The 24855-nt window shown below is 42.0% G+C and overlaps 1 protein-coding gene across 6 annotated transcripts in view; it reads left to right on the top strand.

Moving 5' to 3' along the window:
• Positions 1-24855, top strand: part of ST3GAL3 (ST3 beta-galactoside alpha-2,3-sialyltransferase 3) — a 205250-nt gene that overhangs the window by 106728 nt on the left and 73667 nt on the right. For all 6 annotated transcript variants that reach the window (XM_061345031.1, XM_061345033.1, XM_061345030.1 and 3 more), the window contains one exon: positions 20633-20727. In XM_061345031.1, coding sequence (XP_061201015.1) covers positions 20633-20727 — 95 coding nt within the window. The remainder of the gene's footprint in view (positions 1-20632; positions 20728-24855) is intronic.

The following is a 24855-nucleotide window of genomic DNA, read 5'->3' as shown; positions in this document are numbered from 1 at the left end:
CACAGAATCGCTGGCTAGGTGGGGTGGGCAGGGACCTCTGGAGACGGTCTAGTCCAACCCCCCTGCTCAAAGCTGGGTCACCTGGGACAGGTTGCTCTGGGTCGTGTTCAATTGGGTTTGAGTATCTCCGAAGATGGAGACTCCACAACCTCTCTGGGCAACCGCTTTGACAATTCTTGCAGTAAAAGTTGGGTTAGTTATTTTAAATGGATTTTCTTGTATGTCGCATTTTTCCTATTGCCCTGTACGCTGGGCACCTCTCTGCCTTCTTGACCACCCCCATCAGATATTTATGCACATTGATAACAACCCCGAGTCTCTGCTGCTCAAAGCTAAACAATCCCAGCTCTCAGTCTTCCCTCATATGGCAGATGCTCCAATCCTTTAATCATCTTAGGTCGTTGGACTCACTCCAGTATGTTCATGTCTCTCTTGTAGTGGGGAGCCCAGCCTTGGAGCCAGCCCTCCAGCAGTGCCTCCCCAGTACTGAGCCAAGGGAAAGGATCCCCTCCCTCGCTCTGCTGGCAGCTCTCTGCCTAAAGCAGCCCAGGATGCTGTTGGCCATCTTTGCCACAAGGGCGCAATGCTGGCTTGTATTCAACTTGTCAGCCAGGACCCTCATCTTTGGTTGTCTTATAGTCTCTGCCCCTTCTCAGAGATACCTTGAATAAAGGCCTTATTCCTCTTTATCTTTCTTCCTCCAGTTTCCTTAATTACAGCCTTACTAATCATTTAAAAGAACCTGACTGATCAAGACGTAGAATACTATGGAAGCTGTAACTAGCTGGAGGGATTATTCTTCTTCATGCTTCTGGTCACAGTAGCAGCAAGTATTTTTGGAAAGCTAAGGCATATTTGTTTCATCTTTACAAAGGAAGGAGGTTGATAGACTATCTAGTTCAAGTCTTAGCTCTCCTCCATGCTGTGGGTTTGTAAATATGACCTCCTTTTTGCTTTCAAGCTGTACACTTAGAAACCAACTTCAGAACGGTAAAGTCTCTGTGAAGCAGTGTTTCTGGTCTCTCTCCCTGCTAAACTAATGAGCACTAAATCGCTTGTCCTAGACTGTATACTTCTAGGAATTTTAAAGAGGCTTGAGAACGTAATGATTGAGTTGCTAACCAAAATGCGCAATCTCTCATTAAAATCAGACTTTCAGCTGCAGGAACGGCAGGAGCACTTATATGACCTAAACTCAAGGGTTTACAAAGGGACTCGAGAAACCACAACACAATAAACTTGCTTACCATGAAAACTCTTTAAAGGAATATTAAAAATAGACTTCTAAACATTTAGATGACCATACAAACCAGCACAACTCCTGTAATTGAAAATCATGCAGTATGGACCTGTCTGAAGTTGTACTGTGTATGTAGTGGCTCAAATCTCACAATTCATTGCCTTTTGTTGTTGTTGTTGTTGCATCACTTACAACAACTCATTTGCTTTCGTTATATTACGTTAGATCTCCTTCTTTTCCTCCATTGACAGGTGTTTTGTTCTCTCTGTTTTTTTACTTGCTATTTATTCCTCTGCTTTTCTTGTTCTCCACCAAGTCCACCCTGGCTCACCGCACAGTATTGTTCTTACCCTGCCGGAAGTCTGGTCCCAGTCTGACCTTTCCTGCATTATAAATGGGTTCTCCCTTTCTTCATTTTTGTACAAGCCCTCTTCAACATTTGCTGCCCATAGTCTCGCTGCTACCCACTGCAGGTGAGAGTCATTGACAGTACTCAGAATAATATTTTGTCTTCTCATCCCCTAATATGCTTTGTTTTCCTCTTCAGTTTTTTTCTCATTCCTTGTCAGGTATTTTCCTGAAATTTCTGCTCTTCTGCTTGCTAGCCTGTTCCCATAGACTACCAGGCTCTGCAGAGTTCACCTCTCCACCTTAGAAAATACTTATCTTTTATCCCATTGCAGTAGTCATTGCCCTTCTCCCTTCATCTCTGTGCTCAAGGATAACACTCTATTCACATCCTTAAGCTTCTCTCCTGCAGGTCCATCCTAGGTTGCTTATAGTACGATTTACACCTTCTGAAGGCCCCTAGAAACTTCAAAAGACAAAGGTTCTGGTGGCTTCTTTGTCGGCAGAGCCTTTGACTTCTTCACTTGCTAAGCTGCAAGGGCTGATCTCAGATTCTGAGCAGAATTTAGAGGTGTGACTCTGAAATAGGGATTTAAAAAGTAAATTCTTTAGTCCCAGTCACCAGAGAGACTGTCCCGTGGTATATGTAATCTTGAGTTTACCATTTCCCTTGTCATATCTTCTTAGTTCTTCAACTCACAGGGCAGTGTCCACCATGAGCACCTGGAAGAGCAAATTCTGGCATGACATTCAGTGCCACTGAGGTGTGGTACAGCAGGAGCTGCCGTGACGCACTACTAGTTTGGTGAATATCATCAGATCCACAGGAATTGCGGTGTGTAGGCAGCATGTCAGGCAGTTCCTGGACATGAGCTCATGTGATGTGACTTTACAGGAAGGAGGGGGTGGAAGAAGCAGTGTAACAAGTGATTGTTTAAAACTGGTAGGGCTTTAGGTTGTTCCTGCCAACAGCTTTTACCACCATCAAGCTGGCTTTTCTCCAAATGTTGGTTTTCCCTTACCTATTTGTCTCCTCTCTTGTTCTCTCACTGCAGCACTCCTTCCCAGGTCCTTCAGAAGCTCATTCACACCCAGATCTATCAAACCTCCTCTAGGAGGAGGCCCACAGAGCTCATGCCTTGATCCTCTGCTCTTCCTTTTTTATTCCTTGCTGAGAAGAGGCAGTGGTAGAGAAGACCTGCATGTCTGCACACCTACTGCAGACCTGCTTTCTGATCTACTCAAAAATAAAATCATAGCCTGTCTCTGTAGGAAGGATTGAATCTGTATGAAGTAAAATGTGATGTGTTTAGTTTGCAGAGAATAAAACATAGGTGAGTGCAATTTAGTGAATAGCAGAAAAGTAGTAAATTGCATTAATATTAATCCTTCTTGGCTCTCAAATATAAATAGGCCAAATTTCAAACTGGCCTAACCAATTCAGGTTCAAAATTAAACAGGGGAAGTTTAGGCTAGGTACAAGGAAGAAGTTCTTTACTGTGAGGGTGGTGAGGCACTGGAATGGGTTGCCCAAGGAAGTTGTGAGTGCTTCATCCCTGGCAGTGTTCAAGGCCAGGTTGGACAGAGCCTTGGGTGACATGGTTTAGTGTGAGGTGTCCCTGCCCATGGCAGAGGAGTTGGAACTTGATGATCTTAAGGTCCTTTCCAACCCTAACTATTCTATGATTCTATGAACCATACAGACTAAGACAGGATCTGAATAAGAGATGCATCATCATATACAAATAATATGGCTATAATAATAGATTTTAAATAATAAACAGGTATAGTAACAGATTTAAACAAACCCTTAAGAATGTGAATTCTTGCTCTTTAAGGCATTGATTTTGAAGCTGGTGGGGACTGGTGGGGTTTTGGTCAGTTTATTCCACTGTGGCTTAGTACAAAGTTATTCTACTCTTGTGGGAAGCATGTTGCTGTTTCTGATTTTAGGTGGGATTGCTTATCTGATTTGGTATAGCCTTGATGCTTGAAGTAATACACATTCTACTGTCATGTAATTGAGTAAAAACATGTGTGGCTGCATACATATTATTCATAGTATTTTTTCAAACCTACTAGCTAATCTAATCTCAGTTATTCTGAGTGATTTCAGTGTCTAGCAGAGGTAATTCATCAACGTTTCCCACACAAGACTGGGTCTTAAGACAGTATTGCTGGGTCAAAGCATACATATTACTGTAATACTTCTGTGCTGCCATGCTGAGACTCTGAAAGTGCTTGGCTGGCCAGGGTTCCAGTAGCACTTCTCCCTGTGCTTGACTTGTTCACGTGTCAGCTTTTTGACAGCTGCAGGACATTGCTACAGAGGCAGTTTTCCTGTGTGTGAGCTTTATTCCCACGCTAGCTAGTGGGTAAAGAGGAGTAATGTGTCTGTTTGTCATTTGTATCTGGACAGACTTCATCTCCTTATGAAATACGCCTTTTTGAAGGCTAGTGTTTCAGTCCTTGCGTGCAGCTGTTGAAGAGCATTGGCCAGCTCAGAAGAGCAAGATTGGATCTCCTTGAAGCAGTTGATAACTGCTGTAACTCTGCTTCTTGTGGATGTAGTGACTTCATGTTCTTCACCAGCTGGAAGCCCAGACCACTCCTGAGCATGCCTTGGTTCCCCTGCCTGTGCACTGTTTCCCAGAAAGCAGCTGTGGCTCATTGCACATGTATGCCCCTTCAGTCCTCTACATATACTTCATTTCCGGCACTCCTGTTGGGAGCTTCATTGTGTCAAGACAGGTTTTAAGTAATATGCAATAAATCTGAAACTTGCCAGCCATCTACAGCTACCAAACATCTTAGGGAAACATGTCCTGTGTGAATACAGGAGAGGGTTGGACTCCTTACGCAGTGGGATAAGGACTACTGCTTGCACTACTTCCCAATTTGAAAAGTTGCTAAGTGGTTTGCCAGGCCAAAAAAGGGGTAGTTGCTCACCTTGTAGGTGAGAGGAATTGGAGTAGACACCAGAGGAAGCCAGCTGGTGAGATACAGGGTGAGGAACACGTAAGGAACATAATAAAGGCTTCTGCTGCACAGAGGTAGAGTGTGCTTCCCAGATAAGAGCTGCATAAAACAAAACTTATTCAAGCTTGGTAACATCAAATCCCAAAGGCAGAATAAATGGAAGACCTTGAGGGCAAAGGGGGATTGAGAGGTAAGAGGTGATGTGATTGCTGAGGCAGCTGGGTATGTAATAAATAGGATAAAAACATATGTGCTTATTAGCGTCCGAGGGGAAGGAAGCAAGAAAGCAGAGGGAGATCTGATCTTCTGTGGTGGGTCTTCTGTCTGAGTTGCACTGAATTCTCTCTTAGCTTTTACTGCACGGAAGAAAGGTGAAAGGGGAAAAACACTGATAGGGTCTTTCTGCATAATGTGTTTCTACTTCAGTACATCAGAACAAAAAAGATTCAATTCTTCATGTGTCAGGTCATATATACCTGGGCAACTCCTTGCCAAAGCATATGATGTCTGTAAAATGTCTATACAAATTCCAGGGGAGTCTGAACAAACATTTGGAGGAGGGATCCATTGCTGGGAGGGAAAGGGGGATTGCTGATTAGACAAACCACATCAAACTCAGGAAATCCACTCCGCTGGAAATGTTTGAAAGCTGTGTAAATGTTAGGGAGGAAATATTTTATCTCTTTGCCACATTCTTGCTTTACCTTTGATATCCATTTATTGCCATTTTTGGAACAGAGATTCTGAACTCTGATCTGAGGCAGCACAGTCTCACTGGCATCCTTAGGTAGGATTTTCCTTACTGTTGGGCAAGCAAGCTGATGTATTCTTAACAAAAATAATCCCAGGATAAAAACTGATCAACTCTTGCCCCTCTCCGCTCCTCAGAGAACCATTTTTAATGCAGTAGCTGTTATTGCCAAGAAGCACACTTCTCTGATCCCCGTGCGTCTGTTTTAGGGTTAATGTTGATTGGTTAATTGTTGTTGACTGTTGGTTAATGCTTGCACAGCTCAGTGCCTTGAGATCACTGCCCTCAGAATCCAGGCTCAAGAAATGCTCATGGTAGCTTTCTGTGGGTGGTAACAGTAAGCCAAGCAGGCAAAGCTTGTCCAGATTTGTGCTTTACAGCATTAAATGCACTCTTGATATCAAGAAATAAGTAGCCATGGAATGAAAGCTCACACTGTTACAGATTCTCCAAAGCCGTGCTGGCTACAGGCAGGTTTGGAAGCAATTTGTTGATACTGCTGTACATCAGCCTACTCTTACTTGTACTAGAGCTGCTCTTGTATTTTTACTCCCAATTCCTATTCTCAGTGTGGGAGTTACTAATCCCTATAACTTGGACGCCACTTTTCAAAGGTTAGCTGATAAAAGTTGATGGGAGTGGACCTGTTTTGCACCTCTAAAGCTTGGTATCACTAAAAGGGCTGTTGATTTGATTCATTTCATGACTGGCCAAGATACTAAAACAAAAGCTATTGCTACAGAGCATGTATCAGGCTGTTGCAGTGGAAAAAATGTGCACCAGGAATATTCAGTACTAATTACTAGGAGGTAGGTATGGTAATGAGTGACTTGATATTTTCAGAAGACAAGTTACTATGCAGTTCCTGTTGAATTCAACAAAGTGCTAATTGTCTCTGAAGATCTCTTCTTCAGTTATTTGTAGGCTGAAGTTTTGACAGTGATGTTTACACAGCACTGACGTGAGAATCTGCAGGTTCTGTAATTGTGTTGCTTGTGATCTTCACTGCCAAGTACACTTGGTTTGCAGCTTGGGGAAAGCAAAACGTCCAGAAGAAAGGTATGGTTTAGGAGGGCTGAGCATGAGCATTAAAGAGGCAGAGAGAGTAATGTGGGGTGGTATTGTACTGTTTTCTTACTCTATGGTTGTCTTTGGAGTTTGTTTGAACACTTGCCCAAAGAGCACCCATAAATACTTGTGGGAAGTTCTCCTTTTGGCCAACAGTGTTGCTATTTTACTGGCTAATGAAAATCTGCTGCGTCTCTTGTCACTGAGATCAAGGGATACTCAGCTAAAGTAGTCCTTCAACTTTTCTGTTTAGACAGGGAGATTTAAGAGTATCCTGAATTAGATGGGGTTGTGGGGTTTAACTTTTTTAAACTACTCTAAGCTTATATGGGGAAATTGTCTTAAGAAAAATAACTATTGTAGAAAAATTTAGAAGGACAGTCAACATGTTTTCTGGGATTTTATTACAGCTTTGAATGATAAATTATTATTATTAAGGAACTTTATTTGGTAGCTTGAACCGTAGCTTGCCTTTTTTTTTCTTGTTATTTCTTCTGTTTTACTTCAGTAAGCTCAAAGAAGTGATTGAATATTTCTTGATTTATTGAAAGATAGAAATACTTGAGGTGATAAGACATTAGAAATAATTCATGATTAAGGTTACTCATTATTTACGTTATGGTCTTCATTTTCTTTTGCCAGCGCATTCCAAAGCTTTCACTTTTTTGGGCTTTTCAGGCTTATTCACATGAGCTTCCATGACTTTTGTAGTTTTTCTTACCAAGGTGATTGTTTTGTTAAAAGTAAGATTAAACAAGAACAAAATGACTGCAATTTGTCATTGTAATGGAGAGGTTTCTCGCCCGCGTCTAATTCCAAAATGATGGGAGAGAAAAGCTTAATACCTTCAAGGAATTAGTTTTAAAACCTTGAAGAGGTTGAATGAAAACACGAACACTTTCTTTGACAGATGTAAATTTTAAGTAATTGTTTGTGGAGTGCTTGAATACTGTAATGGTTTTGTAGGCCATCTGAGTGGTTAGACAAACATAGGTGGGCAAACAAAAGAATGAGAAAATAAACCAAAACTGGGTGATGCTAAGAAAATACAGTGAATGGATAGAATTCCAGTCTGAGGTGGAGAGTAAGCTGGTGAAGCATCTGGAGAGCAAGGCTTATTGAGGAGTGCCTGAGGGAACTGGGGCTGGTTAGCCTGGAGAAAAGGAAGCTCAGGGGAGATTTTCCCATTTCTTTCAACTACCTGAAAGGATGCTGTAGCAAGGGGGATGTCAGTCTCTTTCCACAAGTAGCAAGTGATAGAACAAGAGGAAAGGGCCTCAAGCTGGGCCAGTGGAGGTTTAGACTGATATTAGGAAAGCTTTCTTCACCAAAAGGGTTGTCAAGCATTGGAACTGGCTGCCCAGGAAGGTGGAGCCTGTGGTTAAGTCACCACCCCACATAAATACCATATCTTTAAATAATTAAAAGATGTGTAGATGTGGCACTTGGGGGCATGATTTAGCGGTCCCCATGGCCCTGTTACGTTAATGGTTGGATTTCCTGATCTTAAAGGTATTTTCCACCTAAACAATTCTATGAGTGTGGCTCCTTGATGGATCTGTGGAGATGCTGGATTACGAGGTCACTAAAGGTGTGGAAAACTCCAGGGTGTGGCAGGATCTCTGTGTGTCAACTAGTAGTGCCGTGCACCGAAACTACTTAGTACTGGGTTGCTTGAGGGGGCCTCTGGGAGAGTATCAGTGGTAGGAGTGATCCTATTGATGCTTTCTATAAAGGCCAAATGCAGTTCACACAGTTAAATGTTGCTACTGGGACAAAAGTAGTGGATCAGGAACATTCACTGCTCTTTGTAATACTCAAGAGCAAATGTAAATGCCGATGATTAATATGCCTGCAGCATTTCTTCGGTTTGGAGCTTGGGATCACTCAGACTGCGCTTTGTCCATGTGCTATAGCTCCCTTTGATAACAGCCAAAAGATGTGTAATTTTAACTTTCACCATTATGTCTTGTTTTCTTTCCCACAGCTGTAGGAAAAGTGCTTTCTTTATCAAGGGTACTGAAAGAGAAGACAAATTTTTGTGGGTTTTTTATCCTCTCATTTTCATCATAACCATTTCCTTTAGTAGCTAATAATATTTAGTATTTATTTCAGTGACTTACATAAATCTCAAATGCATAAAACAGCAGCATCCTTTTTTTTTCTACTGGCTTTTCTTGTGGGAACTTGTTGAAATGAGCCATCTCATTGAAAAGCTCCATTCCCGGAATGAGGACTGTCATGTTGTTCTCCAGGTGGTGCAATAAGAATAACTGGGAAGCCTGTCTGCTTTGAATAGTGAATCAGGGAGGTTATCTGTTCCTCCAAAAGTTTTATAGTATTTTGGAGAGCAAGCTTTTGAGAACTTACCTTGTGCTTCAGGTATCCATCAAGTCTTTCAGAAGAGTCCTTTGAAATTACTGATGTGGATGCCATTGTTGCTGTACAGTCTCTTGCCAGATTCATGTTGAACTTGACACAACAGAGCATAGGAGGATCCTGGTAGGAGGAGGACAGTAAGCGCTCTGGCTGGAACAATAGGTCTTAATTTTTTGGCACCTGTTTTGCAAGTAGGACAGGAAAAGGCAGCATGGTTCATGGTCCTTTTCTTTGTCAGAGTAGTCAAGTTGCACCTCCAGTCTCCCCTTCCCAGTCTCTTAACTCAAACCAGACGCTTTCTGTGTGGGATGATGAAGAAAGGATATAGCTGTCTGTGCTGTCTACTGTTTGCAGTTCTTTCCACTGTACCGACTTGCTCTTTAAGTCAGTAAATCCTTTTGATTTTGTCAGGTGGCCTCTTACATGGAAACTTTCTTCAGTGTCCACTCTCTGTGGCTTATCTCTGGAAGCAGAACCCAGAAAGAGGTTTTACTAGCTTGGTGTCTTACCCTTGTTTTGTTAAAATACTTGTTTATTTTTCAAACCATGGAGCCAAAGGAGAGAGGCTTATATTAAACAGTGCTGATATTATCTGGAAGATTTTAATTCATGCTGCTTTGCAGATCACTCTTGGGCTAAGGTCTGGAATTAACAAGGTGAAAGAGGAGATAAAGAATTACATTAAACTGGGCACAGGGTCTGTGTCTTACATGTCAAATATTCTCTCCAGTTATAAAAGGACCTGCTCACCCTGGCACCAGGGAGGAAAAGACCCCTCTGACAAACACGCTTTCTATTTGGGGTATATGTTTTGGCCTTTTTTTGTGTATAGGTTTCCAGTCAGAGCCTGTGAGATGCAAAAAAATCCTTGGAGGGTTTTGCATCTGGTTAAAGGAAGAAAAAAACCTCTGTCTGAACCTTAAATTGCAACAACTGGCTGCCCTGAGTTCATCCTGCACTACAATGTGAAGTCTATTGTACAACAGAGTAATAGAAACACATCTGGATTTTTTCCCATCGGGAGTGATATGGATCTCATTAATAGCAGCTTTGTAATCTGTCTGTAACTGTTTTTCAGTAAGTGGTAATCGATTCTGATGATACTGATTTTTTTTTGTGTGTGTGTGTACATTGTACAAATGCACATCACATGGCAGTACCTGGGAGCATCTGAAGCTACGTTATCCTCTTTCACTTGATATAAGTAAAAAAACTTATTCTCTGGTCAGATGAATTACACTGCTTTGACTACTAGGCAAGCTTGAAAACCACACAACTGTTTCTTGAACAACTTCCTACAAGGAGGAGCATGCCAAGGTAAATTGTTTAGGCATTAGGAATTTGTGCAATGGAGAACATTTCCACCCTCACCGTTTTGGCTTTTTAGTTAGAATGTCCATCTTCTGAATAGTGCAAATTATGGTGTGGATTCCACCCAAAAAGCCTTGTCCAGTTTCAAAATGTTCAGAGAGAGCTGTGCTTGCCTAGCATCACCCATGCTTCCAGTCCCTTCTTGGTTTTGCTGCAGATTTCATTCTTGTTTCTAGTTCATCTCTTCCTGTTTTCTCAACAGAACTGTCACTTGATTTGATATTGTCATTGCTCTGCCAGTTTTTGTGGTGAACTCAGATTGTGATGACTTAGAAAAAGAAAAACTTTTGAAAATATCTGACAGAAAATTCTAAGAAACATCACAGTGGCCTGTCTGTATGATGGTCTTTGAGCAGCAATTCGTTTAGTGCTCAGTGAAGCTGAACAATTTACTTCTTGTCTTTATTTCTTTCCATTTAATTATCTGCCTGTCTTATGCGCTGTAGGCAACTATTGATGCAATAGCTTCTACAGACCTTTTTTTCCCCCTTACTTTTACTGTTTTGCTTTCATTTCCTGTTTGTGTCTGAAAGCAGACTTGTCTTTTGCCTGCGTTTTCACTGGGGAGGCTTTCTCTGGAACACCTTAAAGTCACTGTAGGGAGTTGCATTGATGAGAACTGCAACCTACAAATATTCAGTAATAATGACTCAGGACACAAAATGCATGCAGTTTAAAAATAAGGGTTTATTTTTATTCTTCCTCAGGTTTCTGAGCCTTTATTAGTTATTGAAGTCTCATTTCAACTGTAAGGGTAGGAAAATATTTTTACATGAAAGCTGAGATTCTCCCAGGAGTGTGATAAGAGGAACTGCATCACATACAACTTTCCAGAATATTGCACTACATGTAAGAAAATCAGAAGAGCTGACAAGACCTCTGTTGATGCTAAGGTGTGTACTTCACAGCAGATTAATAATTTCCATATAATCTTAACAGGAAGTTTTTGTCTGGGTTCTGGAATGGCATTGATCATTCTGGAAGTGTCTGAGCCTTAAAACAATAAAGACTCTTTTCTTTCAGAACAACCTTTTTTCTTTCAGTAAAGATGCTTGAAACATTGACCTTTCTTCTGCCAACGTACTCACTCCAGTAAGACTTAAGCAGGAAAATTTCCCCAAGCAGATTTTTGACATGGAGCAATATGCCAGAGGTGAAGGAACACCAGGCATTCAGGAACCAGACGAATTACAAAGTCTAGTCACCTGCATATGCAGACACCAGATCATCCAGCCTCTTCCATAAACTGACCAGGCTTCACCTCAAGTCATTTGTTTTGCACTTTCCTGTCTTCCTTGGCTTCCATCACAAGGCTGTTTTGGAGCTTACCCATTTTAAATGTTAATGACCTTATTTTTGTCTTCAGCTGACTGTATCATGATCAGGTCATACTCATTTGTCTTTTGTGCCTGTTTGTTTCCCTGTGCTGGACATTGACAGAGCAGTCACATCTGTTCTGTGCTTGTGCTTGTCTGTGCCAAACAATATGTGCATTTCTGGTTTAGCTGATGGTGCCATCATTGTGCCCATTGTGCCCTACAGAGGTACCAATTTCTTTTCAGCTTTTGTGACATCTGTACACAGAAATTATATGTGTTTTTTGTTCTAGATGGAGGAATTAAGTATTCCAGGCTCCTTCTGCAGTGACATTAGTGCTTGTTATGAAAGCCACTAAAAATTTCACTCTTCCCTTCAATACTTTGAAATCTGAAAATTTGACTGATACAGTAGGATACCCTCAAGATATATGCAGGCATTAAATAATGTCTTAGGAGGAAATGGGGTCATAGGGTTTTGAAACAGTAAAACGCAATTTGTTGTGCTCTATCATAAGATTGCCGGCAGCTCAGGACAGTGAAACATGCCAGTGGTGGCAGGGATGAGCAGTGGGTGGGAGGATTGCTGGCAATGGCGTGGTTGTGGATTAGCTTTTCTCTGCAAGTAGAATAAAGAGATAGTTTTATGGAAGCAAAGGGCAGTCACTGCTTTTTAACAGACTGGTTAAAAAAGAGATATATTTAGAGATAAATAAAGAAAGAGGTCAGTGATGGAAACTGCCCCATCATCTGCTGTCTTCTGGAATGTATGTTAGATCTTCACAAGAAAAATCAGATACCCTGCCTTTTGGGAGGCAACGTTGCACAGCAGCAATTAGCCTAGATGACTGCTCTCCTTTTTCATTAGAAATAGCAGTCTCCTTCCTGACCCAGCAGAATGTGAGCAGGAGCAAAATTCTGCTAAACTTTGGCCAAGTGGCAGAGTTGCTGGCTGGCATCTTCCGTGTGAGCTAACTCTTTCTGCAGGGAGAAGGATTGGACCTTTTCTCCTTTTCTCCTCATCTCGTTTTTTATTTGCACAAGAGGCTTTGAAAACTCAGGCAGTAATTACAGTCTGCTTTTTGCTCACCTTCATCATGTTTCCAAATACCATGTAATCACATCTATTTGGCTCAGTGCTCCCTCAGAGGCTTGAACACCCCACCTGGCTTTTGGTAGGAAAAACTAGCTGTAATTCAATCTTACATCTTTGACAATAACCCATGAAAAGCAAACTATGACATTGAAATGATGTTAGGAGACTTGCTTTTAAACTAACATCATTCTACATTGTCTAGAAGTCAGCTTTTCACTCTTGCATAATTGCGTTTTGGTATTAGAGGGTTCGGTGAACAACAGCAAATTTTGCATGTTGTCTTATATGCTGCACTGTGAGGCAGGTCAGGACAGAGTTTCTGCCTTGTCTGAATTTTGTAGCTTTTTTTTTTTCTTTCCCAAAAGGAAGCCAACCTTTAAACCAAGCTTCTTGTTATTTTTGTGTGTGCATCTGTGGATTTTGTCTGAAATGTTTGGAGAATCAGTAGGAAAGTCTGAGGATTTCATTAAAGAGGGCAAACTGATTTTGTGTTTCTAATATTTACAGTTTATCTCAAAACTTTACAGTCCCCATAAAGATGATTTGCATTGTATAGGTAAGCTGTTCAGGGTACCCTGTTGGACTTCATGCCTGTCAGAACATAGTCAGTTACCAGGAAGGACCGAGCTGAATTAAATTAGTCTTTGATTTTGTGTGGTGGTGGTGCGTAAGCCCAAGACGTTAATGACTGCAGAAAGGTTAAACTTTACGTGTCTTCCTGTTTATCACAAAGATGCAGGGTACAAACAGAAAGCAGTTTTGGCAGGCAACAAGCTTGCAAAATCCATGTGCTGCTTATCTACAGTTGTGTTCGTACTGCAGTTTGATTACCGTATATGAAGGTAAATACATAAAAAGCACAAGAAATCTGAAGCTCTTGATTTCCAACTGCAGCAGACTGTAGCTTGGGTATATGGGCACCTCGTAGCAATGCTAGTGCAGTGTAAAAATGGTTTTAAAAGAAGACCTATGCAGAGCTTCAAAACTTCATCTGTTTAATTTCCCCTCTAAAAAGTAGACACAGCTGTGGATAACCCATGCTTAATAGATGTAAACTTGTTCTTAAAAATCAGACTATAAAATCAGAAACCAGTGTAAAGTGATGCAAGTTCTGTAACCCATGTCCAGGCAATAGATTTCAATGTGCAGTAGCGCTAAGCATAAGAAACCTCTTACTAATGCTTAATTTAAGTTTCCTTTCCTGCATTTTAGGCCTAGGGCTACTGCTTCTATTTGCCAGGGATATGGAGATACTACCTTTCTCTTTTGCAGCAGCCTTGTAATATTTAATGGCTTATTCTGTATTCTTTCGATTTTCTCTTCTCTAGACTAAAACAATTAATTTCTTTCTAGCTGTCCTCAGACATCACATTTTCTAGACTTCAGATCTTTTTTCACAGCTTTCCTACATTGTTTTTCCATGTTTTTTTGCGTGCGGCCCAGAACCAGACATGGTCCTTAAGCTGATGTTTTCAGATCTTGAATAAAGTGGAATACTTAACGGGTTTTACAGCTGTGATAGTTACATTTTTCAGTTATGATAGGATGTTTATCTTTTCTGCAAAAGCATGACAATGTTCTGTGTATGAACCACAGTGCAGGGTATGGAGGCCCTTTAAGATATGTTGGAGCAGCTGGTCTGGCTCTAAATAGAGCAGTGAGCAGGCAGTGGGGAAATTTCTGCAACACTGAGTTTAAACAACCTACTAGGTGATGGAGAGCAGAGAGGGCAAGAAGGCTGATGGTGCTCCAGAGTGTCTTGAAAATACAGAGCACTTATTCCCAGGAGAGGAGACTGGGATAACTGCTACATGGCTTGTGGATGGGTAGAGGGTTTTATGGTCAATGGACATTACCTGCCCCTTCCTTTTCTTTGCTTATGGAATAAAGTAATTTTTTTACAGTGGCTGTGGCATTTACTGCCTTCTCCTGTCAGAATAACCATGGTTTACATCTCATGGTCCTTTTTGCAGAGCTGCAAAGGAGCAAGTGGTTACACCAGCTCAATAACAGACAAAAGCCAAACGGTAGAGTTATTGGGAAAGGGCAGGGAACAAAGCAAAGCAGTGTTGTATTGCTGCCTAATTCAGTGGCATCTATACAGAGAATCGCCAAGTAGTTGAGAACTTTTCAGCCTGAAAGAAATAACTGTAGGTTCACTCAGGGTCTATAGGCAGGAATAACATGGAAGAAGATGGATAGGGATCAGTGGCTCAGTGTTTCTTCCAAAAGAAGAACAAGAGGTATGAAATGGCAGTGGTAGGGTGCACTGGGCAACCATTCCTCAGTGCTAAGTTGCCTTTACCATATTCATAAGAATCACAGAATTGTTCAGGTTGGAAGGGACCTCTGGAGATCATCTAGTCCAGCCTTTGATTTTATTTTAGACAATACATGCAGTTTGCTAAGATCAACTTAATTTTTGGCCTGATCTCTATGTTAAGGTAGATTTTCTTCTTGCAGCTATCTGTGGTTTGGCTCCTTAGTTTCCTGATTTAGGAAAAGAAATATTTTTGTTATAGGATGGGGTTAATCCTTATTAATGTGGTTTCTTCATTTTTTCAGCTGCTTGAGGAATCCTTGAGCTGCTTGGATTTTTGACAGAGGATTAATGTCAGTGAGAAATGTGAAATCAGGACATCACAAACCTCCTCACTCCTTATGCTATCATACCATGCTGCTCCCCAGAGAAGGGAGGCAAGGGAGAGAACATACATCTAAGTCTAGCTAGGGAAAAAGGAAAAGGTTGTTTTGGATTTTCTCTCCATGCTTTTATCAGTGCTGCTCTCAGAGCTAATTATCCAGTGCTAGAGTGCTTTGGCCATTTTATTGATAAAATTGGTAGATTTTGTGCGTTCTGTGTAACCATGGATGCTTTTGAGCATAAGCAAACACAAGATAGGAGTCACCTCAGAACAAATAAGTCATTCTTTTGTGTGTGGGGGGGTGGGGGTGGGGTTGTTTTTGGGGTCTTTTTATGCCCTTCTAGAACTGTGATGTGCAGGTTATGTACAGTATTGGGCTCCAGCACCATCTGGGTTTTTTCCTTCAGCTTCCAGTTTTCCATTGCAGCTGATTCTCCCTAAGAATGAAATAAACAGGCAGGATGGCTTGAAAGGGGGAGGGAAGGGGAAGTGGGGAGGAAATAGAATCATAGAATCATAGAATAGTTAGGGTTGGAAAGGACCTTAAGATCATCAAGTTCCAATCCCCCTGCCATGGGCAGGGACACCTCGCTCTAAACCATATCACCCAAGGCCTTGTCCAACCTGGCCTTGAACACTGCCAGGGATGGAGCATTCACAACCTCCCTGGACAACCTATTCCAGTGCCTCACCACCCAAACAGGATACCTGAGAAATAAGCCACAGTGGAGCTTAGTGGCTGCCAATCTGCCTTTACTTAATGTCATAATTTGTAGAAACATGATGCCGCCATCTCCTCAACTCTTTCAGGGACTTGGCCTTATCTTCCTCCTCCTTGTTGAAGCTAAGACTATCAATCAGTTTATTTTGCTTTCTTTTTGGTCTAGTATATTCTCTTCTACACATTGATTGCTTTGAAAGCGGCAGGTAGGAGTAAGGAGCATATTCCAGTCAAGATTTAAATGTCTGAAATTGTTCAATAATGAATAGTGGAGGTGCTAGTCTAGAATTTGCAAGATACTGTGGGAAGTTAATGCTGCTGATGTTGAATGCCTCAGCACATGTCAAAGAGGGGTAGCTGTGAATGGATCTTTCTATCAAGAGCAGAATGGATATGGTTAGAAAACTTGGCTGAGAAGCTTCTGTTCAGCCTTCCAGGTAGAAATGGTGTGGGGTCACAAAACTTACTATGGAGAAAATAACTGGAAACATAATTTTTTGTTGTGTATGCCGGAATCCCGTAGGCACAAATATCCATCATACTTCCTTGTGCACATAGATTCCTGGTAAAGAATAGTTTTCTGGCAGTACACTTCCTTTCGCAGTGTGCAGTGACAAATTGTGTTAGAGATTTTACTAATGTCTTTGTATAAGGAACACAGCTTGAGAGCTAGGAGACATTTAGACTGTAACTTGTAATGAATATATCCAGTGTTTAGTCTGTTTAGATGTAATTTGTTGTTTTATCAGAGTTGGCCTTCAAACTAGAGATTTAAATGCTTGGCATTTCTCTCCCAAACCATGCAGCTCATGAGTGTGTGCCACAGGCACCCAAATTTCTCATCTTTTCAAGGCTGTCATGTGCTATGAGGTTGCATTATGTCTGTTCTGGAACTTGGGGTGTGGTAGAGAGGAAAAGCCTAAAATTTAAGTCTGAAGAATCGTAACTCTCCCTTGATGTGCTGTTTGGACATCGAGCGCAAGCCTATTTCAGGTCTGCAGCTGTGGTTGTAGGTGAAGCTAACCTGCTCTTAGGAAGCCATGCCAGATGACTTGGGTAAAATGGAGCACCCCATATGCAAGCTGCTCAGTGGATACAAAATTTAACATCATTCAGAAACATTGACTTTTTCTGTTTAACAAACTCCCACACATTCCTTGGAATGTATTTTAGGTGCTCTGCGGAGAGCATTCCCATGGCCTGTTTGAGGCATATCTTGATATTTCCTGAAGGACCCCAGAATATGCCAGATGGGCTTCATAGCCAAGGCAGAACAGCCATGCTCCTGGAGAGGTCTGGCAGACAGCATTTCCTTGTCACTGCTGGACATCGGTTCTGCCCGCTCTGATTTATTGAGGTGGCAAAGTGCTTTTCATAGACCATGCAGGAGCTTACAGCATTCATGATTTCTTAACATTTCCAAAATGGAATTACCTTCAAGATTTATGGGAGCTAAATATCCTCTAATTTGCTCCTTTTTCCCCCCATATGGATATAATATTTCCCCCAAAACTGTTCCTCCCCCCTCTTAAATGAAGCAGAAGTATGAATCAAAAATCAGTTTCCCTACCTGTGTGTACATTAGTGTTAAATATAACAATAGGTGTTCCAAGGCTATATTGTGTTCTTTGCTAAAAAAAAATCCTTAAGTTTACTTGTAGTAAATACAGGAAAAAGGCCAGTGGTCACTTCACCCCTCTTTTTGGACATCCCTTTGGTCCCCTGGTCATCAGATGCTGAAGGGACTCCACAGAGCATGAGATCAGTCCTGCTAGTGCTTCACGTGATTTGGGGGGCTCCAGGGAGTCCCAGGAGGATCTGACCTTCCTTCTAGTTTGTCCAGGCACCTTGTGAGAGGGAATCTGCCTTAGGGACAGACACTTCATACTCCATAGGACAGTAAACTGGCTTATTCTGCTGTCTGACTTGCAAACAGGAGAGTTAATTGCATCTATAAATAATACCAACTTGTGAGTTGAGTTAGGCCCCACCTTACAGCATGTACCACCTTTCTCATGCTCTTTGAAAAGGTGAACTGGCTACGTGTTTTATTTACATTGCACTACTTTGTAGCAGTATTGTAGGGAATCTTCTTGATTCTTGAGAAGAGAATGAAACTTGTTCATGTATGTATTTTCTGATCCAAGTTCTTCCTGAAGACCACATGTCACAGCAGCCATCAGAGCAGCTTCGTGACCTAACAAACCAGCCCAAAGGTGCTGGTCACCCCCAGGCCATGCAATCATCCTTCACTGCAGCTGCTGCTTAGGGAGAATGGGAAGCGTTCTGTGGGGCCTGGCTTCTGACCTGTGCTATTATTTCAAGTGGCAGTTGTAAAGGAATTGCTGTGAACATCTGTACTGTAGCCATTCAGGTTATAAAAGCTCTTGCATTGTAGGAGAATCCTGCAAAGATTCCTCATGCTGATTCTGGAAGAAGGTGGAGATAAGTCATAGAATCACGGAATGGTTTGGGTTGGAAAGGACCTTAAGATCATCAAGTTCCAACCCACCTGCCATGGGTAGGGACACCTCACACTAAACCATGTCACCCAAGGCTCTATCCAACCTGGCCTTGAACACTGCCAGGGATGGAATATTCACAGCCTCCCTGGACAACCCATTCCAGTGCCTCACCACCCTAACAGGAAAGAATTTCTTCCTTATATCCAATCTAAACTTCCCCTGTTTAAGTTTTAACCCGTTACCCCTTGTCCTATTACTATAGTCCTTAATGAAGAGTCCCTCCCCAGCACGCCTATAGGCCCCCTTCAGATACTGGAAGGCTGCTATGAGGTCTCCACGCAGCCTTCTCTTCTCCAGGCTGAACAGCCCCAACTTTCTCAGCCTGTCTTCATACTGGAGGTGCTCCAGTCCCCTGATCATCCTCGTGGCCCTCCTTGGAGCCCCCTGAGTATAGCAAAATGCTTATACTTCAGTGCACCAAGGTGCTTGAAAAAATGCTGAACAAATTTGTCAGGTTATTGAAGTTTTTAGGATATTTTTGGACTATTATTGAATCCTGGGGTTTGGTTGGTTGGTGTTTGTTTTGGTTTTAAGTAGACCTTCAGGTGTTTGTGTTTTTACTTAAGATTTTCAGGAGCTCGAATATATTTAACGCATCTTCCCCCCTTTTCCCAGGCAAATTTACATAGATCCTTTAGTATCCTCAGCTCTGGAAAACATTTCTTTCCTTCTGGCTCAGCTATATAATCTGTTTGTCCTGCCCTTACAGTTACAGATGATCTTATTAAAGATTGCGTGAGTGGATGTGAAGTGCTATGCATGGTTGGCTTTGTGTCTTCTTATTTTGTTAAATACCGTTGTTCTTTCTTTCCTCTCCCAAGCTCTGATTTACTGGGCATCTGTGATAGAACTATACTTCAAGCAGTTTGTAATTTGGAATTCATTCCATCCTTTCCTCACTGTGCTGCTGTCTGAAATTGTTGTTCTGTACGTGGCTGTGGCGTAGTGCAGATGAGTTTTATCTTACATCAGGTAGTTCAAGTCCAAAAGTTATCTGATTGCAGTACCATGGAGTTGCACACTCAGTGCAAAAACAGCCTCAAGGGAGGGTTAAATCAGTGCATTACATCTATCCTGTTATAGTACCTAGGTTAGTCAGGCTGTGCTTATTTTAGACACGTGTACCTTGTACTTGCAGTGCGGTTGTAGTGGAGATGTACTCTCTGGCTCTGAACATGCAGTACATTCCTTTCTTCATTTTCATAGCACAGTGTGATTGATTTTGATCCAGAGCATCCCTCCTACTGTTTTGATGTGATTGAATGAACATAGTATTAGCATGTTTTCTAGCAATGATCTTCATACTCAAAAATGATTCCATATGAAAGTTGATATTTCTGCAGTTTCTCTTGCGAATCATTTCCTTCTATCTGGCCACTGTACTAATTGTTTCTAGAAAAGACACATTTTTAGTAGCTGCTGTGTTTGTCTGTTGAGGGTGTAATTAGGATAATGTATTCCCATAATGACACGGTTAAGAAGGACTAGTTCTCTTCCTTTGTAAGTGATTTTGGATAAATCACAACTGTTTGGTTTGGCAGGGACCTCTCTTGAGTCATTTATATGTTAATGAATGCAGAAGAAAACACCTACATCTGTACTGAATTTCCCTTCTCTGTAAACTGAGTGCTGCATCATGATCTCCTGAAACATTTCCTTTCTTGCGTGTGTTACAGTGACTGCTCTGTGTGTGCATATGAGTGAGGCAGAGGCAGCCGTGAGAGCAGATAACCCCAGCCTTGCTCTCCACATGCATTCACACCTGCACAGAGCAGCACACATGTATGTAATGAACAATATAAAGGCAACTCCACATGCCTTCCTCAGATATTCTTATAGACAGCACATAAATCAGCTTGTTCTCACAAAGCTGAAAGTTAAGTGGCCTGAACTCTGGTTGCAGTTTACAACTTACTGTGATGTGCTCTATCTAAATTAATAGCCAGACAATAGTGGAGAAGTTCTAAGTTGTTGAGTGGAAGTGATTGCCAGGCTCACAACTTCAGTGATTTCGGTATCCTCATGGCACAAATCCTGAAAGGTTTCTTGAGTAAAAGTAAAATCCTCCATATTACTCTATTGCCAATGAGAATGTAGAATCAGCACTTCCCTACAGAAAACCATCAACCTCCCTACAGAAATTTATCCTTCCTACTTCGGGAGTTAATTGCTCTCTCATTTTGGTTTTCTCAGGTTCTCGAAGCCGGCACCGATGTTCTTGGATGATTCCTTCAGGAAATGGGCTCGTATCAGGGACTTTGTACCCCCCTTTGGAATTAAAGGACAAGGTATGAGAAAACTGCGCAGTTGTTGGAAAAGAAGGTGATTTTGCAGATACTTGCCCCATCTTGTTCTTCCATTTTGAAAGCACAGGTGGTCCCTTTGGCTCCGCTTTTTTCCCCTGTTTGAGAGAAATATTGTACATGTAGCTCTCAGAAACATAGAAGGAATTTCGCAGCTGGAACGTGGACCTCAGAGGCTGGTCTTAGGGATGATGATTGCATGGGGAGAATCAGTGCAACAATGGTGATTTAGACCTACCACCACATTCTGGCAGAAGCATTTTGACTCTGACTGCCGTAGCATCTTTGCTGACTGCAACAGAAAGTCCAAACCGATTTAAAGTACCTTTAAATCAGTAATTCTCTAAAAAAAGAGGAAGAACTCCTCTTCCTGAGTTTTGGAGCCTTAGGTTTGACCACTGATACAAACCTTCATTTTTTTTCATAGCATTTGGTCATGTTATAGTTGCATTTTATAGTTGTGCTACTTGTTGACTTGTATAACAAATAGGAAAAATCTGTTCAGATGCTTTGGTGATGATTTGTAATATGCCCTGTCCTCTGGGGACTGGACATGTCTGAAGTGTGGCAGCAAGGTCTGTGTCTCAAGTATGCCATGGGGAGAGCATGAGTGGCGCTGGCGGTGATGAGGTGGGAGCCAGTAGACCACCCAGCAGAAGATACGTTTTGCAGGTGCTACCAGTGGCCTCTCTGAGTGAGTGTAGTGGTGGAGGAGAAGACTTATGTTCACTGCAGTGAACTGCTGCAGACTTCCTGAAGTCTGATATATTTATTGAAAAGTGCTCATGGCATTGCATCAACCTCCAAGGTTTTTTTCCCAGTGACACATTCAGGATTACAGATGGACCCCTTGGGAGTTTAAATACCTGGTAGAGAAAGAACTGCAGCCACAGTAGGCTTGGGTCTGTATCTCTCCCTGGAAGCAGGTGTTGTCAGAACAATCTCTGATCAAATCAAAGGATCTACTGACAAATTTCTCTTGGCTTGCATCCATTCCCTTCTTTGTTTTGTGTATGTCCTTTCCTTGTCCAGTCAGTCTTTTGCAGCTCAATAGGCAACTAATTGCTGTCTTCTAAATCAGCCAGCAGTTTGCAGCAGGGAAATAACAGTGGCAGCACAAGTGGAAGGCTGTGTTGGCCATAGCTGGGCTTGTGCCCTTCTCAGAGACACATGAGGTGTACAAAGCTAGGGCAAGCTGCCTGACCAACGTGGAGGTGGGATTTGCAGATTAAAGATGATGTCAGCTAGACCTAATAAAAATCATTCCGTTAAACTGAATCCAAATGGAGAAATTCACCGAAAGGGGATGACGGAATGGCTCTGGCAGCCGTCTCCCTGGGTTTGGTGCCAGCTTGTATCACCACTGCAATGTTATGTAAATCTGATGTTTTGTATTGGATTTCCTCAGTTAAAAAGAGAAATGAGAAATTGCCATTATTTAAATGGCTGTGAGCTGAAGCCATGGGACGGAAACCGTTGAATGGGTTATTTTTTTTAATGCCCTCCTGGGACTGAATTTTGTGCCAAGTTTCAGTCTGGAGCAAGTTCTGTGTGTGGGAGGGTTGAATTATAAATCTCTGTAGCCCAGGATTTCTAATGGCTGTGCTGACAGGCTGTGAGTCCTAGTGATGCGAATGGCGCCCTTTCATGTTACACATCACTTGGAATTCTTGCATCAGTCTTTTCTGGCTGTCCCATGGGATGCATTCGGGCTCAGCTGAGTGATTGGATGATGGGATCAGCACCTCATTAGGGCTTTCAGTCAGGGCAATCTAATGATATCCAAACAACTGATCCAGGCAGGCAGCATGGAGCTCAGTCACGTGCTGGTGCGAGATGAAGGCTATCAAAGCTGAGATGTGCATGGGAAAAAGAGTAGTCAGGGTGGCTGAGAAAGTGTAGAGAGATGCCTGTGTTGAAACAGATGGGACAGGAGTTCTTCTTGGTGCATTACGAAGCCCCGTGACACCATCAGCTGGGATTTCTGACGTGCATCACACTGGGAAAGGCGGTCGGTGTTTATAGATACTGACTGCAGCTGGGTTGGTAATAGGAAGATTACCCTGAGAACTGCAGTGGATGTCACCCAGTGTTTTTGAGACACTGTGATCTAGTCCAAGTGCAAAATGGATTTGTGTGTGTGTGTGTGTGTGTGTGTGTGTGTGTGTGTGTGTGAGAAATAGAGCTAAAAGATGAGCTCACTTTCAGTAATGATGCATGTTCCAAGAAAATTCTAGAAACTTATCTGTGGTAGCTTGAAAATGCTAAAGTTATGAAATCAAGAGTTTCTTGAGAGCTCAGAGGCTAATTCACCATTTCTGCTTTCCTTGTTAGTTTCTCTCTGTTCTTCAGACTTTTAGCTAATTTTTTCTTTGCTTTGTCTCTGAAAAAAAAAATGAAATAAATCCTTTTTCATCCATCATTTGCTGTTTACTGGTCCAAGAAAGAAAATTTCAAGATTACAAGAACAAGTCTTACAATCCTTAGGGGAAAGCAGCTTTTGAGGAGCGTTGTCCACTGAGCTGCACTAATTTGGAGTAACACGTCTGTATAAATTACACATAAAAGAGTAGAAGGGGCTCAGAAAGTTTCAGAGCAGGACTATCGCTGTTTAAAGGTGATAGTACCGAGGAGAAGGCAGCGCGCTGATCGTTCTGACACAGTTCATCAGGGATCTTCATGTGCTTCAAAAATAATGTGATTGTAAAGACAAGTTATTCCACCTTCAGATGAGGACTAAAAAGTACTCAATATAACATAGAAAGCTTAACAATGTTTCTTCATAAGAGAATGATCACTGCTTTTGTCCACTGGTCATTATCTGGTTTGGCCATTAGCCTATGCCATGGGGTTTTATGACCAGCGTCCTCCACTCTCTCCAAGAGCGTTTGTGTGTAGAAGCCCTCAAGGTGAATATGGTTCTGAACATGAAAGCTTTTATAGACTTTCCCCCACATGATGGTGGTTCTGAAACAGACTATTGTTGTAGGAATAACACACATCTCATAACAGATTGAAAACTGCTGTTATCACGAGTTAACCACCTTAGTGATTACTTGTCTGCTAAAGAAGCGCAGGAATAAGCATGTGGTGACCCTACTGCTTTATGAGCAGGACTCTCTGAGATGAGGCACACAGTGGGAACTCTTTTGCAAATTCGTTTTGAACAGTGGTCTCTTAGTAACCTCTACAAGGTATTAGAAATAGATGAAGACTGCACTTACTTTAAAAAATGAGACTGTTGGTGCCTCTTTGAGCTTGCTGTCTCCTCTCCTTCTGTGTGACCTGACAGAATCTGGAAATGGGTTGTGCCACTGTGAGCACTTGGAAATGATAACTCCATCTCTATTAATAAATAAAATGGCTGTCCTCTGGTCCTGAAGGCAATTGAGCTCATTGTTCAAACAGGTTAACTCCCTGCCCGCCCCCTCCAAGAGGGTGGCTGTATCCAAGCTTCCTATCAAGAAAGGTCACTGGCCTGAATTAGCTTGTGACCTTATGAATGCGTGAGAATTATTGAGGGGAGGATATTTGGCCCTGCTGAAAACCATCAGGGACTGTGCTAATGTTTTAATAGTGCAGGCTCATGTAGAAGAGTGTGGGCCCATGCCCTGCTGCTGATTTGTTTATTAGTGTGTATGTAGCCAGAGCAGGGGATGTCATTCAGGAACACAATGAAATCAGTCAAACTTAAGTTGTTGAGAAGACCAAACTGTAACAGAAAGTTGGAACTCCAAAAGCTACAAATGTCAAGATATCCTGTGGGGGACAGCTCAGGCTGCTGAGTACTCTCCTATGTCCCAGGCTATTGTTTCAGCATTAACTGGGATGTTGGAGTGCCTCTCACATTTCACCATTTGTGAGGGTCTAATTTGCTTGTAGGAATTCTTCTCCCCCAGCACCCACCAGGCCTGCGCTTGCAGCTTTTTCACTTCAGATCAAGGAGACTGCAGCAGTCTCAGGCTCTTGAATGAGTTGCATGAAGATTGTCTCCTTTTTATTGAAATTGAAATGTCTTCTTTTGTATTTGCACCCTTTTCTAGCAGCGCTTCTATCAGTGTAACTTATGGAGGTATGAATATGCACATGCTGTGCATATTGTTGCAGAGATTG

This window comes from Neopsephotus bourkii, unplaced genomic scaffold (assembly GCF_033783945.1).
Source record: "Neopsephotus bourkii isolate Nb327-2 ecotype Australia unplaced genomic scaffold, CSIRO-AGI_Nbou_v1 NB_234, whole genome shotgun sequence".
NCBI lineage: Eukaryota > Metazoa > Chordata > Aves > Psittaciformes > Psittacidae > Neopsephotus > Neopsephotus bourkii.
Note: the sequence above shows the minus strand (reverse complement) of the source record. Positions and strands in the feature narration are given on the sequence as shown.